Source organism: Thalassophryne amazonica, chromosome 7, assembly GCF_902500255.1.
Source record: "Thalassophryne amazonica chromosome 7, fThaAma1.1, whole genome shotgun sequence".
Classification (NCBI taxonomy): domain Eukaryota; kingdom Metazoa; phylum Chordata; class Actinopteri; order Batrachoidiformes; family Batrachoididae; genus Thalassophryne; species Thalassophryne amazonica.
In genome coordinates, this window is record NC_047109.1 from 99,664,731 (window position 1) to 99,684,121 (window position 19,391).

Sequence of the window (19,391 nt, forward strand, 5' to 3'; positions counted from 1 at the left end):
TGCAGTTGAGCACCTTGCACAGCATTACGCTGACATTGATGTCTTAGTGTGTGTGTGTGAATGTCTGAACATTGTAAAAAGCTTTGAGCATCTGCAGTATATGGGAAAGTACTACAGAAATGAGGTCCATTTACTGTTTCAGATATGTCTTTGCTGGCAGCTTTTATTTGCTTTGTCTGAGGGGAGGGGGTTGTTGGCAGGGATCATAAATAATCTGAATTCCACAAAATGTGAAGATAGGTGTGTCAATAGGTGTTTAGATTGGAAACAGACATTTCTGGATCAGGAAAATTCAGGAAATGTGACACTTTTTTAAGAACGTTAACCTATCTTCATGAAGCATACTCAAATGATTTCTCTGATTCTGGGGAAAAAATGCAATTGTTGGTGGAGCTACACAATATATCATATTTTTTTTCTGTGTTGCTGAAGGCTGATCAAGTTTAGATGCTGCTTTTATACATCTGAGCCTCTGTCTGTCTGTGCATGTGTGTGTCTCTGATGTGTGTACACAATATCTTGACAAAGACTTTGTGTATCAAAGTGAAACTTCATATACAAGATCATCTCACTAAAACCTCAGACAAGTTGGATGTTGGTCACATTTTGATTTGGATGTAGCCACCAAGGAGCAAAGTTCAAGGAGGATTTTCTTTCACCAAAACTTTAAATCTAGGCTTTCATCCCTGATGTACCTTCTGGCAAATTGTAGCTGAACTTTCAGGTCATCTTTTTAATAAAATCCTCCTCTGTATCACTTCCTCGTGAAGCTGTATAACTGGGGATACAAAATGCAAAACATGCACTGTGCACAATTTCTCCAGTCACAGCAACAGAAGCCTGTAATTTTTTCTGGGTTGTCTGGGTGTCTTGGTGGCTTTCCTCACTCTTCTGCTTCTTGCACTCACTCAGTTTCTGCTCCACCCAGATTTACCATAGAGTGTCATACTGTTTGCATTTTTTCATAATTGATGTAAATAAAGTTCAAGACATATTCACTGACTTGGAAATGTGCATGTATCCATCCCTGACTTGTCTGAAGAAAACTGGATTAAACTGATTATTTACAGGTATTATACCAAAGGGGCTGATTACTTATGCAACCCATCACCTTGGCTTTTATATTTTTAAAAGTTGTAGAGATTTACTTTCAGTTTGAGTCTAAGGAAGATAATTTTATAAATTTTTATATTGAGAAGCCTGGTTTAGTTTTTGTGTTTTGAAATGCCATAAAAAATTAAAATGTGTGAAATACCAATGGGCTGAATACCTTCGTAAGCCACTGTATATGTGTGTATAGGGTATTTTAGCTGTAGATCCTATAAATATTATATCTTTAGACAACCAGATATCCAGTTTACAAGCTGATTGCCTTCCCCTATATGTTGTCAAAACTCCACAACAGTATGTCCATTTATAAATATGAATGAGTGGATTCAGGCCCAGTGTCTGGCAGAGACTTTGTTTTGGGCCCCTTCACACATAACGCAATTGAAGCCGACTAGCACACAAAGGAGGAATTGCATGCCATTTGTGAAAAATCTGAGCTGCCTCCAACGCCTCGTACACCTGTCGCAACAATTATTTGCGTACACCAGTGGCATAAAGACAGAGTGTGCCCTGTGGGAGCCCAATCAAGCCCTCTCATGGCAGGTGTCAGCCAAGTTCCAGGTGACACACACGAGCATCCGACACCCCTCGCTTCACACTTAGAAAATGTGTGGCCATTTGCACTGTCAGCACCAAAATAGTGAGCAGATGATTGCTTTCATGCTGGCTGTGAAATTTGTCTAAGTGCCCCCACGAATGTGGCGTTGCAAAACAGCAACACACGTGGCGTGCATATGTGTCGCTCCCTCCCCCACCCCCAACACACGTGGCATGCGGGGGGAGAGCACGAGTGCATGATATGCTGATATGTACATGATCACATGGGGACCGCACAGCCACATCTGAGTGCACACCACCGGGCTGCAGCGGCCACACACAACGCGCCTCGGCAGACTGCTGCATGTGAAATGGACCATCAGAACAAATAACGCATGTTCTGCCAGACACGTGTGCCACAAATACGCCACTTTGTCACATATCACCAAAAATACGCCGTTATGTCAGATATTACGGCGCTTTTTTTTTTAACAAATAAGTTTATCTCCTTAGCAATTTTAGGCATTTTATGCTCCTGTTGTAACACAGTGATTGTAGCGCAGTGGCAAAGTTCCTGTCTGGTAATATAATCTTGTGTAAATTGCAGATTCAAATCCCGCGAGTGGCATTTATTTTTTTATTTAACTGCAGGGTTCTGTATTGTTCACCTTTAATTTATTATTGATATCAACCCAGTGATTTAATTATACAGCTGGTTTTTCATTTTATTTTTCTTCACATCAGCAGCACGATGTGATGCTGCTCACAAGCATGCACAAAACTGTCGCCGACGTGTTGTGCACGCCTGTGGGATTGTGCGTCCCTTACGACAGCAGGTGGATGGTTCGTGGTTCCCCATCTTGTGTTTGGTTTGCAGATTTTCTTCCGGTTTCTGCGTCTTTCGTGTTATACGTGAAGGGGCCCTAAGCTTTGACATGAATTGTGTATTTGATATTATAGCTGGTACCACCGGCACTGTCTGTTTTTATCCACAGTTCCTTGGAGGTCTAGTATGGATCCTGGTGGCCTCCTCCAATGTGCCAGTGCCTTTGCTACAGGGCTGGGTGATGTTCGTCTCAGTCACCACCTTCTTGCTGTCCATCATCTACCTCACTCTCCTCATCACCAGCCTGGCTGACCACATCAACATAGACTGGAACTTTCTGGTAAGACTTAGCTTTTTATCCATCTGTTTGTTTATCTACAGAATGTGAAAATTTTCTTTCTTATTTGTTAATTGTTCGCCCATGAATGTCAGGCCATGTACACGATAACTCAGTCGAGGACAGACCTTGAGTATACTTGGTGGATACATGGTCCTTGGATTAAAATGTACAGTTCCTTGACTGGCTGCTTGAGGCTGGCTCAAACAGTGAGCAAGTTCCATTTCAAGCCCATGTTAAAGTGTCCAACTTTAGAGCAGAAATAAACCTGTTTACAGCCCAGTTACAGATACAAAAAAATGGTTTTAGTCTCTGTAGATAGTTTTCCCCTCCATGTCAACTGTATGTGGGGTAAAAATTTTTTTTTCATACTTCTTAGTTTAAGACAGTTTAAGCCATAAAATTTGGGGTGTGTGGTCACTTTGAGTGACAGCGGGTGAGCCCAGGTACTTTGCCTCTTGTAATGTTATTAACTCATTGACGTCATGGCTGCTAGCCGTTGCAGAAGCTGTGGCTGTTTCGTTTGGAGTAATATGACTTGTTATACGGGCCAAGAGGGTGCAGGTTTTCTTTGCAACCACCCACTCCACCAGGCGACTTCAATGATTAACTGATTCCATCTGTTTAAAATGATGTTAATCAGTGAAATCAGCTATCAGTAGCCTGATCTGTTATCGTTTATGCATGATTACTGAAAAAATAAGCAGCTCAAAACTTTTAATGTCCACACCACATGAAACCATTAGAATGGCTGCATGGTCCCCAAAAATATGATTTAATAAACGCTCGAAGGGAGGTTACTCTGTTAGCTTAGCTGGTTCAGACTCGAAAAGAGCGACGTTTTCAGGCTAATTTTGTCACACACCGAGCCACCCATGCTCCACCTCTTTATCCATTTTTGTGGGTTCATCATGACGTAGCCAGAATCTCTGCTGCCAGCATGGCGACACCCAGACATGGGCTTCATATCAACTGTTTTGGGTCTCTATAGAAAACCTATGGGTGACATCACGCAGGCTGTGTGTGTGTGTGTGTGTGTGTGTGTGTGTGTGTGTGTGTGTGTGTGTGTGTGTGTGTGTGTGTGTGTGTGTGTGTGTCCTTGATCATACCGAGATTGTTGAAGATAGCTCTCAAACAACTTAACCAACTTTGTAAAACATTCCTTCAACTGGAAATGTATCTCAATCTGCCAGAAAATTTGGTCTTTCTATACAGCTAGCTGTGTCAAAAAAACAAGCTTTCAATCATGTTTTGGAAAAAGTGCTTTTTTTCACACAACAAACTTCTGCATTTTGAAGCTTCAGCTTACATGTGAGAGCAGAAATGAAACAAAAGGGCAGTATCCTTTGCGGCTTTCCATTTCCCTAATTTCCATATATATTTTTTTTTTTCTTTCTCTGGAGTTATTTCAGTGCATGATTTCTTCTAAACAAGTGGTTGCACTGTCGGCAGGATGTTGGTAAAGCTTCAGTGAAAGGTGTTGCAATTATATGTGTTTTCAAATATTGATATTTTAGCCAACTGCAATTTAAAATTTTTTTTAAAAAGGTTTTGTAATCCAGTTTAAATGCATTCTGCCACAATACAGCTAGTTTAGCTCAACAAAGAAACAAAGACATCACTTTGTGTTTTTATGGAGTTTCTGTTTAAAGTCTATTGGACCTTGTTGTTGTTTTGAGCTATGGCAGTTATTTATTACATCCTTGGTGGACATAATAAAATTATCATCATTTGTTTATTTATTTATTTGTCTGTCTGTTAGCAGGGTTACTTCAAAAGTAGTGTACGTATTTTGAGGACATTTTTACCACAGATAGATATTGGGGCATGGAAGACTACTGAATTTTGGAGGAGATCCGGATCCGGTGTCGCGGACCGAGCGGTCCCCGTAAAAATCGGTCCCCCTGATGACGCGGCTCATGGATTATCACCTCGTTTCTTCTTCAAACTACACGCCATTCATCATCTATCTCAGCGACAGATATCTGAAGCTTTAATACAACAATCATTTCCACATAAATTCAGTATTATTTCATCATAAAAGGTGGTGGAGGCGATCAGAGCGCAGCAATTAAAAGAGCTGCTAGCTGATGCGTTCACTGTGCATCGGACATTTCAGTACGGAATTTCATCGTGTTTCTGCTTAAAATGGCCTTGTTTCTGCTTTCAGCTAACTTTAGAATGATTTAAGAGGTTTTACCTTTTATCATCTGATGGTTAATAATCCCATTAATCAATTTGCTTACTTTGGATGAGACTCAGTCTCAAATGTGCTCCTGTGGTCCGAAGTGATGCATGCGCAGATGCAAAAGGCAGATCGATTTTTTTTTTTTTTTTTTTTTTTTTTTTTTTTTTTTTAGGGGCAGACTGTTCGGTCTGGGACACCGGATTGGTGGACATCAGAAATCTCGGATTGCTCTTGTTTAACCTTGTTTTTGTTCTCACAAATTATTGATTTGGAAAGACACTGTAGAATGTGGGCATGTCAGTGTGCTATAAAAGCATTAAAAAACATTTGAAAGTTAGATTAACAGCATGGGGGACAAACAAAAAGCCCAATCATGCCGAAATTTAAGATTGCTTACTGTGTTTAATGAATAATGTTGTCATGGCAGCTGTCTGGTTTCAGTGTCAGTTTATATTTCAGTGCAAATTCAATTTTGAAGTCTGTGCTGTGCAAACACTGTGTAAAGAAAATAATTATGTACGCCAAGGACGTAATAAAATTATTGGCATGTATTTCTTTATTTGTCTAACAGGATTACGTCAAAACTACTGCACGGATTTTGACTGTTTTCACCACAGATAGATATTAGGGCATGGAAGACTCCAGTGAATTTTGGAGGGGATCTGAATCCAGATCCGGATTGGCGGATGTCAGAAATCTCGGATTGCTCTTGTTTACATCTGTGCTTTAAAAAACCAGCATTCTATATTTGTAACTTTGGAGCGGAATGTTTGAGACTTTATCGCCTTTAAAGACATTATATTACTCTCCTTCTAAATGTGTGTAATTTTTGTCAAGGTGATTGTTGCTAGATTTCATATTATTTGCAGTTTTGCTGTTATTAATATGATTGTACCTATACTACTACATGGCATGTATACACGTGTGTAGGTTAGTGTGAAACATACACACATTTATAGTACCAAAAGAAAAATGTTTTCCAATCCAGACCTTAAGCCACCTTGCTGCGTTTAAAATGTTTATTTTTCTTTCTTTTTGTCACGTGTCGGTGCAGTAGTTGTGTATTTGTGGGTTTGCTCATCCAAACCTCAGTCAGTCATTTCCAGAATGTAAATCACGACAGCCGTGTGGGAAATCCTTAAAATCCAACCACTGCTGGAGTACACACTACACAGAGAAAGTACCTTGGTCTCCTCAGAAAAAAAAAATGGATTTGAAAGTTGAGTCTGCTGTGGGTTTAAGTGGACAGGCCTTTTAAGATGATTATGGAATTCTCTATAGTATATCCCATTCCCGGGAACACGCAGTAGGATATTGCTGAAACTGTGTGGGACCAGACTTTAAATTCTGATCAGTATTAAACCAAGGTGAGAAGCTCAGAGACGCTCCACCCCAGAAGTGAAATAAATAAACAAGACACATCTCCTTATGTTGATCGACCCATAATTCTGGGATCTGTGATGTCCTGTATTTGTTTGAAAACTCATCCATCCATCCATTTTCTTCCGCTTCAGCTGGGGTCAGGTCGTGGGGGCAGCAACTCAAGCAAAGCCGCCCAGACCTCCCGATCCACACACACCTCCCCCAGCAACTCCGGGGGAACCTTGAGTCGTTCCCAAGCCAGCTGAGAGACGTAGTCCCTCCAGCGTGTCCTGGGTCTTCCCCGGGGCCTCCTCCCAGTGGGACGTGCCCGGAACACCTCTCCAGCGAGGCGTCCAGGGTGCATCCAGAAAAGATGCCCGAGCCACCTCAGCTGGTTCTTTTCAACGTGGAGGAGGAGCGGCTCGACTCCGAGCTCCTCCCAAGTGACTGAGCTCCTCACCCTATCTCTAAGGGAGCGCCCAGCCACCCTGCGGAGAAAACTCATCTCGGCCGCTTGTACTCACGAGCTTGTTCTTTTGGTCATTAGCCAAATCTCATGACCATAGGTGAGGGTCGGAATGTAGATTGATCGGTAAATCAAGAGCTTTGCCCCCCTACTCAGCTCTCTTTTCACCACGACGGTCCGATACAGCGACCGCATCACTGCACACGCTGCACCGATCCGTCTGTTGATCTCACGCTCCATCTATCCCTCGCTCGTGAACAAGACCCCGAGATACTTAAACTCCTCTACTTGAGGAAAGGACACCCCACCGACCTGAAGAGGGCAAGGCACCTTTTTCTGGTTGAGATCCATGGCCTCAGATTTGGAGGTGCTGATTTTCATCCTAGACGCTTTACACTCCCAAAAACCCCCAGCAGATCAGCCCTCGTCCTCACCATCCTCAATCAATCAATTCAATCAGTTTTTTTATATAGCACCAAATCACAACAAACAGTTGCCCCAAGGCGCTTTATATTGTAAGGCAAGGCCATACAATAATTATGTAAAACCCCAATGGTCAAAATGACCCCCTATGAGCAAGCACTTGGCTACAGTGGGAAGGAAAAACTCCCTTTTAACAGGAAGAAACCTCCAGCAGAACCAGGCTCAGGGAGGGGCAGTCCTCTGCTGGGACTGGTTGGGGCTGAGGGAGAGAACCAGGAAAAAGACATGCTGTGGAGGGGAGCAGAGATCGATCACCTAATGATTAAATGCAGAGTGGTGCATACAGAGCAAAAAGAGAAAGAAACAGTGCATCATGGGAACCCCCCAGCAGTCTACATCTATAGCAGCATAACTAAGGGATGGTTCAGGGTCACCTGATCCAGCCCTAACTATAAGCTTTAGCAAAAAGGAAAGTTTTAAGCCTAATCTTAAAAGTAGAGAGGGTGTCTGTCTCCCTGATCTGAATTGGGAGCTGGTTCCACAGGAGAGGAGCCTGAAAGCTGAAGGCTCTGCCTCCCATTCTACTCTTACAAACCCTAGGAACTACAAGTAAGCCTGCAGTCTGAGAGCGAAGTGCTCTATTGGGGTGATATGGTACTACGAGGTCCCTAAGATAAGATGGGACCTGATTCAAAACCTTATAAGTAAGAAGAATTTTAAATTCTATTCTAGAATTAACAGGAAGCCAATGAAGAGAGGCCAATATGGGTGAGATATGCTCTCTCCTTCTAGTCCCCGTCAGTACTCTAGCTGCAGCATTTTGAATTAACTGAAGGCTTTTTAGGGAACTTTTAGGACAACCTGATAATAATGAATTACAATAGTCCAGCCTAGAGGGAATAATGCATCATCATCACAGTCAGCCGGAACAAGCACCCACTCTCACCATCCTCCCTCCTTCACGGCAGACCAGGTCAGGAGAGAGCTAAGGAGACTCCACCCCAGGAAGGCAGCAGGTCCGGATAAAGTGTGTCCCAGAATGCTTAAGGCCTGCGCCAACCAACTGGGGGAGCCCCTCCAGCATGTTTTCAACCTGAGCCTGCGTCTCGGAAAGGCCCCAGTCACGTGGAAGACATCCTGTGTCATTCCAGTTCCTAAGAAGGCACATCCGAAGGAACTGAATGACTACAGGCCAGTCGCTCTGACATCCCATGTGATGAAGACCATGGAGCGACTGCTGCTGAGCGTCCTCAGACCTCAGGTCAGACATGCTGAGGACCCACTGCAGTTTGCATAAAGGGAGAAGGTGGGAGTGGAGGACGCCATTCTCTACCTCCTTCACAGGGCCCACTCTCATCTGGACAGGGGTAACAGCACTGTGAGGGTCATGTTTTTTGACTTCTCCAGTGCCTTCAACACCATCCAGCCCCTGCTACTGAGAGACAAGCTCATGGAGATGGAGGTGGACATTCATCTGGTCACCTGGATCAATGATTATCTAACTGGAAGACCACAATACGTCAGACTCAGTAACTGCACCTCGGACACAGTGATCAGCAGCACTGGAGCACCACAAGGAACCGTGCTCTCTCCAGTTCTGTTCACTCTGTACACATCAGACTTCAATTACAACTTGGAGTCGTGCCACATGCAGAAGTTTTCGGACGACACTGCTATTGTGGGATGTGTGCGAGAGGGACAGGAAAGAGAGTACAGGGTCCTGATACAGGACTTTGTGGAGTGGTGCAAATCAAACCACCTGCAGCTGAACATTGCCAAAACAAAGGAGATGGTAGTGGACTTCAGAAGGTCCGGGCCCACTCTGCAGCCAGTCTCCATTGAGGGGGTCGATGTGGAGGTGGTCCACACTTACAAATATCTGGGGACACTTATGGACGATAGGTTGGATTGGTCAGCCAATACTGACACCCTCTACAGGAAGGGACAGAGCAGACTGTACTTCCTGAGGTTAGGGTCCTTCAGGATCTGCCATAAACTCCTGCGAATGTTCTACCAGTCTGTGGTAGCCAGTGTCCTCTTCTCTGTGGTGGTCTGCTGGGGGAGCAGCATGAAGAGGAGGGATGCCGGGCGACTGGACAGGCTGGTGAAAGCTGGTTTAGTGCTGGGAACAGAGCTGGAGACACCAACATCAGTGGCAGAGAGAAGGACCCTCAGTAAACTGCTGGCCGTCATGGACAATATTGAGCACCCTCTGCACAGCGCCATCATCAAGCAGAGGAGCTCATTCAGCGGCACACTGCTGTCCCAGTCCTGCCACACGGACAGATTCAGGAAGTCTTTTGTCCCTCAGGCCATCAGACTGTTCAACTCTTCCCATCTCACTAAGAAATAATCCTGTGACACATCTGTTTGACTTTTTTATTGCTTTCTTTTGCACTACCAACACTGTTTACACTGCTTACTTCTTTGCACAACCAACACTGTTCACATTGTGTACTGTTTACATCTGTGCTTTCGCCTCACTACTGCACTACTACATTTACTCCTCCGTCATATTCTCTGAGACTGGATGCTGTACTTTTTAGTTAGTAGCTTTTATTGAATGGTCTATTTTTCTTTTATTTACTTAACCCTATTTTGTGTGTCTGGTGCAATGTGTGTGTCTTGTCTAATGTGTAAGCTGCTGGATGCCTTGAATTTCCCTCTGGGATCTATCTATCACTCGGCTGCAAACCGCCCCAGTGCACGCTGAAGGTCCTGATTTGATGAAGCCAACAGAACCACATCGTCCGCAAACAGCAGAGATGAGATTATGTGGTTCCCAAACCGGACCACCTCTACACCCTGGCTGCGCCTAGAAATTCTGTCCATAAAGGTAATGAACAAAACCGGTGACAAAGGGCAGCCCTGGCGGAGGCCAACATGCACTGGAAACAGGTTTGACTTACTACCGGCAGTGCAAACCAAGCTCCTGCTGCGGTCATACAGGGACCGGATACCCCTTAGCAAAGGACCCCGTACTCCCGCAGCACCCCCCACAGGATGCCTCGAGGGACACGGTCAAACACTTTCTCCAGATCAACAAAGGACATGCGGACTGGTTGGGCAAACTCCCATGAATCCTCCAGCACCCGATGGAGGGTGTAGAGCTGGTCCAGTGTGCCACGACCAGGACGAAAACCACACTGCTCCTCCTGAATCCGAGGTTCGACTATCGGTCAAATTCTCCTCTCTCTGGAATAGACCTTACTGGGGAGGCTGAGGAGTGTGATCCCCCTGTAGTTGGAACACACCCTCCGGTCCCCCTTCTTAAACAGAGGGACCACCACTTCAGTCTGCCAATCCAGAGGCACTGTCCCCGACCGCCACGCGATGTTGCAGAGACATGTCAACCAAGATAGGCCCACAACATCCAGAGACTTAAGGTACTCAGGATGGATTTCATCCACCCCAGGAGCCTTGCCACCAAGGAGCTTTCTGACCACCTCGGTGACTTCAGCCTGGTTGATGGATGAGTCCGCCTCTGAGTCCCCAGTCTCTGCTTCCTCTTCGGAAGACGTGACAATGGGATTGAGGAGATCCTCGAATTATTCCTTCCACTGCCCAACAACATCCCCAGTCAGGGTCAACAGCTCCCCACCCGCACTATAGACGGTGTTGGCGGAGAGCTGCTTCCGTCTCCTGAGGTGCCGGACAGTTTGGCAGAATTTCTTCGAATTCCCTCTCCTTCTGTTGATCGACCCATAATTCTGGGATCTGTGATGTCCCATATTTGTCTGAAAACTCAGTATTACATTATAAATCATGGCAGAGCACCCCCCCCCCCCCACGGGTAGTATCTGAAACATTCATGTAAAAGTCAGTTATAATCAAGGAATGGAGGACGCGCGCACACACAGGTGAAGTGTGGTGCTACAGGCCCAAAGGTTCATAGGGTGGTGAAACCTAGTATATGAATATGCATTTACCTTCATCGGCATTGTTCAACAATGATATCTAGGATATACAGAGTGTGTAGTGCTTGAAGTGGCTCTGTTGTAAAAATCCTGGCTGATAGATGGTCCAAAAGTCCATAGGGAGAGACGTTGTACATGATTGTGTGTATTAGTTTTGCAATAAATTGGACAGAGCGTTCATAAGTTATAGTGCTGAAAGAAAAGCATGACTGGAGGATGCAGACAGACTGATTCTGGATTTCCTGTCCCGCTGTGGCCAGTGGGGGATAACTAGGCCATCTCTGTGTGGCAGAGAGAAAAGTCTTCAGACTTCTCAAAGTTTGGACATTGTTACATGGACTTCTGACTGGTAGACTTATAAAAACACCAGTTGTGATTAATGCTAATGGTTAACTGTTAAAATAATCATTAAGGTTGATGGTTAGTGTCTTCTGCATATAGTGTCAATATCTATGTACACTCCTAGTATATACTTCCATCAAGGTCCCAGAATCCCCTTTAATTTAAAATGAGCCCCAAACCAAATTTCAGTTCTTGGTCAAACTTGGATATAATCCAGATTTGCTTTTATTTCTGATTTCCAACCTGTGATCCTTATCCTGATCAGTAATCTGTAAACATCATTGATGACCTTTTATTCATGATCCCTGAATTTAAATCATGTTTGCGGAAATTTAATGTTGATCTTTTTGATCCTCATCACTCAGCTTTGATCCTAATTGTGACTTTTTGATTCTGGTCATGGATCTCTCTCTCTCATCATCATCATCCTGATTACTGCCTTTGGATCCTGAGATATTATCGTTGATCACAATCACTCATCCTTGAGATTGACCTTTAATCCTGATTGCTGACCTTTGATCCTCATCACTTATCTTTGGAGCTTTGATCCAGATTGCTGATTCTTGTCACTTATTTTTGATTCTGTGCCCTGAACTCTGATCCTAACTGTTAATTCTGATTGATCTGCTTTAATTTTAATCACCAGTTGCTTTGAGTCCAAGGGGATCAAAGATCCAAAGCAACCCTTGATCCAGAGCCGCACTGAAATTTAATCAACTGTCCCTTAATTGAAGTCCTACCTCTCCACAAAACTGAATTGAAATCCATTCATGCAGACAAACAGTCAAACTGCATTAAAATGTAACATCCATTTGCTGGAAGCTCTGGGCTCTTACTTTAAGCTCCACTCCCAGGAGTAGCCACAGAGTTGTTTGTTTGCAGCTAAACAATGAGTGACATGAATGATGAGCTCACAGCCGAAAGACACAAAGGCCTGCCTGTGCTCCTCCCAGGCTCACAGAATTTCAGACTCCACATCTCATTAACCTTCATTCCCTGGGACACACATGCTTTCTAGTTTCTCTCTTCATCTAATTCTTGGTCTTTTATCTCTCTCTTTTTTTTTTAATGCCTTTTATTCCAAATAACTTAAATACAGTATTTTGTGGCGTGGTCCTAAATAATATTACACAACTAACACAAGCAGTGTTAGCAGGAAATGAAAGAAACTGAAACAGTACACTTCTTTCAACTGTGTTAAATTTTTACCGTTTGCAGCCCATTTCTGATACTCCAAATACTACCATTGCCTCGAGAAAGCTTTAAGCACATTCAGTTTGCAAAATCAAGTTGCCCGTCTGTCGCCTTGTTAACAGCTACACCTGGAGAAAATGAAGCAATTATTGTTACATCCCTAGTTGTTGTACAGAGCAATCAAAACCTGACACCCTTTTAATACTTATGTCTTTTGTTTTCAGGATGTGTTTTATCATTTCATAGCATTGCTTTTCTACTTTGCTGCCTTTGTGCTGGAGGCGGCCACTACAGCGGCAGCTGTCTATATTAAACCAACACACAACAACTCCATATGCATCAAACACCCACAAGGCAACATCCTCACCATCCTAAATCAGACGCAGTACCAAATTAATGTGGCAGTCACGGTAAGTTCTGTAATTCTTTGAAGCATCTCCTATTACACCCCTCAGCTGATTTAAGACGTGTTTTGTTTGGGATGTGTCTAATCAGGCCAATGTGTTTATCTGGAGGGATCAGGCATTTTATGGTTGTTTTGACAAATTATGACTAATTGCTGTTGTTGAAATGTGAACTTTGTAAAGACAAATACATTCGAAAATGTGACATTGTGTAACAGTTGTTCAGTAAAAAATCTCCATCTTTCAGATTTAAGTGTTCCTCATCCATCCAGCTTGTTTCTAAATGATTCTCTTTCCTCTTTTTCATGTCTGAATTATTATGATTCTAAATCATTGTGTAGATTGCACACTATTTTTTTTTCTTTTTTTGTTGTTTTCCATAATTTGCTTATAATTGTTTTCCAAAATAGCCAAGACTTTGTTAAACTTGTGATATTTCCTATCTTTTTTTTTCTTCAACAAAAGTTTTTCAGGAATTTGCACATGTGAAGTGTTGCTATGTTGACAAAGGGTGCATAAAGAAGATGCTAACAATGGTTAGCATTAGTACATATAGTCAGGGGCTATTCCACAGAGCGCCGTTCCTTCCCGCTAATCCTGAATAGCAAATCGGGGCATGTTTTGAAGCATCATAGTAAATTATTGATCCGTGTTTGTCAAACTTGGTATACGTAGCAGCAGTTACTGTGCATGCATCATTTCAGAGCATCAGCAGCGATTCACCAATTATCACCTCATTTCTGCTTAAAACTGCACTCCAGTCATCATATATGTCAGCAACAGATATCTGAAGCTTTTTTACAACAATCATTTCCACATAAATTTCTTAATAAAAGACAAGGGAAGCGATCAGAGCACCACAGCAGCACTCAGACGTGTTGCCGCGCCTACATCGCTTTGGAGTGTCAGCAGCAATTCACCGATTATCGCTTCATTTCTGCTTAAAATTGACTTTAGAATGATTTAAGAGGTTTTCAATTTGTCATCTGATGGTTAATAATCACATTATTCCCTTTGATTGCTTTGGGTGTAGAGAGTCAGTCAGTCTGACACATGCACAGTGAAGGCAGTCCGGACCAATTTTTAGAGGGGACCGTTCAGTCGGCTACAACGGCCGTCATTGACGCCAGTTTTGAAGTCTGGCGAAATGTCAAATTGTTCAAAAATTTCATCCGTTTGCAAAATCGCCACTAGTGCTTGGTAACTTCTGGGTGTTTATAGTCTGAGCAGCTTCAGTCATGTTCACACATCTTTAAACAAGGTATGTGTAGTGAGTACGGCTTGAAACTTGTTTGCTCGTGCTCCATTGGGGTAAAAATTTTAAGCTGAAGCATTGACTGTTGCAGTTCTAGCCAAGATCGCTGCTTCTTGCTTTCATTTTTGGTTGCCAGGTCTGCACTTTATAAGCAAGCCAGTTGCCAGGTCTGCACTTTATAAGACAGGCTGTTAGGAGGCAAGCCAAGTTTTTGTCCCGTTTTTGTCCTTTTGTTGGATAGTGGGCGATCGTAGTAGAACGGCACCCTGTGGAATAGGGGTGTTAGCTTATGTAGTCCTGTTAAGTAGCATCTGTTGCAGTCATTGCTAATGTGAAAGCATATGCAAATACTAACTTAGCAGATTTATTTATTTTAAATTGATCCAACTTGCCGTATGTCACCAGAACAATGACTTTGTTCTCCACATCTGGTTTCTCATTAATACGTTATGTAGAATAAACTAGGTAAGTTATCACTTGCAGCGAACGAATGAATGAATAAATGAATGAATTCATTTGGCACAAAGACTCAGCAATAACAAAAAAAACTGATACACAAGACAATTCCACAGTAACATGTGTGACTAAAAGGGGGTGAGCAGAAGCAAAGCTTATAAACACCCACTCCATATATACATACATATGTATATACTCATTACCAACCAAATGCATAACTGTATACAATGATTAATATAAAAATACTTTGTTTCTAATATTGACCACTTTGTTTGTTTGTTATATCACAGGTATTTGCCTTTGTGGTGACGCTGTGCTACGGCTGCAGTTTGGTGATGGGCTTCAGGAGGTGGAGGCTGTAACTGAGAATGCAACAACATGAAATAACTTTACAACTTTTGTCGCATCATCTTCACAATCAGATCAGTTTTTGCTTATTTAATGTTATGTGTCGGACGCAGCTCGGAGAACCGACCAGCGTTTGAAGGACCCAGTATGAAATAAGCAGAGCACGGTACAAAGGCTAACTGAATTTAATACATAACAGTGATACAAAATATACAAAAGAAAGTGCGTGGTGCGCTAACGGTCCGGAGCCAGAAGCTGTTCGGACCCAAGGACCCCGCCGACACCCCCCAGGTGGCCGCAACAAACCGAGTCTGTGAAAGAAGGAACCATTATGTGAGTCCACACTCTACACACAGAGAGAACACTTAAAGGTGTACACAAACAGCAAACACTTCCTGGCTTGATTACTAATCAGCTTCCCAACCTGCAGGCATGGAACATCCAGTTCACAAAACTCCACTGCAGTGGAAGCCGATACATGACTAACATACAGCTCAATATAAAAAGGTGTGAGGGACACCACATTTACTGACTGTATAAATGTTAGTCACAAAATCTAACGTACCTCAGGAAGTGTGCTGACGAGCGTGAGACCTCACCCCCTCCTCTTTCACAGACCGTGCATCAAACCCTGCACGTTCTCTGCATCCACTGATGATGAGATGGCTCCCGAGACGACAATCTCACCTGTCTGGTCACAAGGTCGAGTCTCTGGCAAATACACACTGTATACTCCAGTCTTAAATGCCACCATGTTCCAATCCATATAGATGCACCTCAGCTGAGAGTCCTGACGAGCCGCAGGTGATCAGGGTGAGGTCCTGATAACCTCAGCAACACAGCCACTCAGTCCCAAATGCAAGCCACCTGGAAGGAGAAACAAAGGACAGAAACAAAAAGGCAGCCAGCCCCCCCCCAGCCATATAACAATTTAGTGCCTGAAAATCATAATTTATTTCATTTTAATCAAAATCTGTTACCATGCAGGAACAGAGACTTTTTTTAAATCCAGATATGTGCACTCCATTACACTTGGCTACGGGCAAAAATAACTGCATTCGCCCTATTCAGATATCCCATAATCCCTTGCGGGCCAGAGAGGCGTTGCACACAAAACAGCGTAGAGAACCCACATGACGACAATTGCGAATGAACATTATACGACCAAAATGTAATTTTTTGGTTCATGCATTTCATAACATTTATAAGAGACCTTGCTAAAACAAATATTCCATGTGTGCTACGTACAACCAGCGTGGAACATCATAAACGCAAACCAAATTTCAGATACGGTGTATATACATATTAATCTGGAACAAACAGTGTTGTAAAGGACAATAAGCAGGGAGTGAAAGAGCAAACTTAACTTTCCCCCAAAATGACATGAACATGAAGCGATTGTGGCTCACAGCGATTCCCGTTGAAATTAACAGGGAAATAACCTGAGCTTCTCCCATGTTTACGTAAAACACAATAACATCTAAAAACCCAGATAATATATTAACGAGAGTTTTAGGCACAATATACAAAGCGTTTTACCTTGCAGTGTTAATGCTGTCATCCATGTGCAGTGGTTAAATTGCATCGTTATCTGAGGGTCTCAGTGCATTTCTCAATGTTATTGACATCTCGCAGAGCGGCGACCTGTCGAAGATTTTGTGGGATTTGAAACCTCAGTAGGACAAATAGGGAGCTTTCAATTTGTGATGGGCAAATGAGGCCTCTTGAAAGATTTTCTCTCTTGAAAAACAAACAAAAAAAAATTACGCTGTACTTCTGTTTGCTTTGAACCTTTTTTTTTTTTTTTTTTTTAAAGATGCTGCCATCTGGTGGGCTTAAAAAACAGCAATTGCTTCATGAGGCCTCATTTTACTTTTATGACACTTTAGTTGCTTGCTTAACTGAAAGCTGGATACATCCTAAAGTGGACCAAGTCCTTCTTTTTCGACTTCGAGTGATGGGTCCTTGTCCAAGTTTAAGTACCAGCTGTCACGGCAGTCTAAATGCACAATAAAATGGACAAACGAGAGTTCTCTAAATCAAAAAATCTGTAAAAGCAAGTCAGTGTGGTCAAGCCCAGTCACAAATTAACTCTGGTGCAATTTGAGACTACAAAGCATACTATTGTGTTTATATGATACCATTTATTCAAAAGATTAAAAACGGTTCAGATTTGGCAATGCAATTTTATCATTTTAAATATATATACTAGATTTTAAATCTGTGCAGTTTTACTTGTTGACCTTATCATAGACAAATGTAAAAGTTGCATAATAAAATTATATTTTTAACAAAAAGGCATCTTCAACATGCTGTGAGACCAGAAAACATCAACGCAGGAACCATCTCTGGCCCACGTTCCACCATTTGATGATCAAAGCCAGAGGAAGTCATGGCAGAGAAGCTGTTGCTTTCATCTATGATCAATTTCTGTAATATTTAAACTATTGTCTTTAGCATTCAAAGATCTTTTTGGATGTTGGCAGATTTGATTGTTTCCTGCAGGAACCAGTGATGTCCCAGCAGTTTTCTTTAGCCTGTTTAGGAGAAAATACACTGGGAATGTATTTGAAGCTGTTGGGAGACTCGAGCTGTCGCACGGGTTCGTGATGAGTCATTTAATGTTTAGTGTTTTCATTACATCTTTACTCGTACGTGCAGCTGTAGTTCAGTTTCCTGGTTCACATCCTCACTGAAGGAACACACACACACACACACACCATTTCTGTTTAAACAATACATTTACATGCTGCTTTCAGTTATGCACTGCAGGAAGTGATTGTTGTGGTGGCGCCTCCTGTTGGAAAGACTGAAAGGCAATACTTTTTTTTTTTAACTACCCTTCAGTTACATGGTGCTAACTGGTTGTAAATTAACCTTAGATTTAACTATGTAATGTTAATATAGCCCTTATTTAACATATAAGGTAATATATTTAAATTTAAAAAATTTTCGTTTTGACTTGGAAGCACTTTTTAAAATCAAATATTTACACCAGAAATTAACTGTTTTAACAATTCCATATCTCTTTGTTGCCAAGTAATTTTTGAAAGATGATTTGTGCTATACTTAATCACGAGAGAAATTATAAGTATATTTTAGAATAGAGTTGGCACGAGTGAGTATTATTGACCACCATAATAAAAAGTGTTGTCAGCTACTCTTGTGTAATTTAATCATTTGAGAAGTTGTTGTTTAAATCTTGTGAATGTCTCATTGCATGTTAAATCGAATATGTGACATTATTTTGTAGTCATATTTTGTATACAGTGTGTTCTTATATGCATTAGGCTGTTAGATTGTTAATCTTAATTTAAAATGATTTTCAATACATGTAAGGATTTTTTTTTTTTTTTTTGGCAACTGTTGACATTGTGAATGCATCTTCAGAAATAAAGTTTTTTGTTTTGTTTTTTTTTTATTCATGGTTTGTCTCAACAGAAAATAGTAATTTGCTGCATCTTCCACATTTCTTTCATCATTTAATTTGTAATTGCTTAATTGATCAGCAGCCCATATATGCTTACGCACATTAACGTACTCAAATGAGTGAACTTTGAATTTCCACTAGCATACAGGGGATAAAGTATACGTACACAGCGCTTCACTTTTTCCACGTTATGTTACAGCCTTATTCCAAAATGAATGGAATTTTTTTTTTTCCCTTCAAAATTCTACACACAATTTCTCATAATGACAATGTAAAAAAAAAGTATGAGATTTTTGCAAATTTATTAAAAATTAAAAAAAAACTAAATTCACATGTACGTAAGTTTTCACAGCCTTTTTCATGAGGCTCAAAATTGAGCTTAGGTGCATCCTGTTTCCACTGATCATCCTTGAGATGTTTCTACAGCTTAATTGGAGTCCACCTGGAATAAATTCAGTTGATTGGACATGCGTTGGGAAGGCACACACCTGTCTACATATAATGTCCCACAGTGCAGCAACCCACCAGTCAGGCCTGTATGGTAGAGTGGCCAGACAGAAGTCACTCTTTAGTAAAAGGCACATGTCAGCCCACCTGAAGTTTGCCAAAAGGCACCTGAAGGACTCTCAGACCATGAGAAACAAAATGCTCTAATCTGATGAGACAAAGATTGAACTCTTTGGCGTGAATGCCAGGTGTCATGTTTGGTGAAACCAGGCTCCATCTGTACAGTCAAGGGCGTAATTTAGAACTAGAAACTGGGGGGGAGAAAGTGCGAGGCCCGCAGGGCTGAAGC

At 42.1% G+C, this 19,391-nt stretch overlaps 1 protein-coding gene across 1 annotated transcript in view; it reads left to right on the plus strand.

Annotated features, from left to right (window-relative positions):
• mal2 (mal, T cell differentiation protein 2) overlaps positions 1 to 15,372 on the plus strand; it is a 36,472-nt gene extending 21,100 nt beyond the window's left edge. Inside the window, exons 3-5 of the mRNA XM_034175239.1 lie at positions 2,643 to 2,813; positions 12,927 to 13,112; positions 15,108 to 15,372. Of these exons, the coding sequence (XP_034031130.1) occupies positions 2,643 to 2,813; positions 12,927 to 13,112; positions 15,108 to 15,179 (429 nt within the window). The 3' untranslated portion in view covers positions 15,180 to 15,372. The remainder of the gene's footprint in view (positions 1 to 2,642; positions 2,814 to 12,926; positions 13,113 to 15,107) is intronic.
• Positions 15,373 to 19,391: the final 4,019 nt, after the last annotated feature.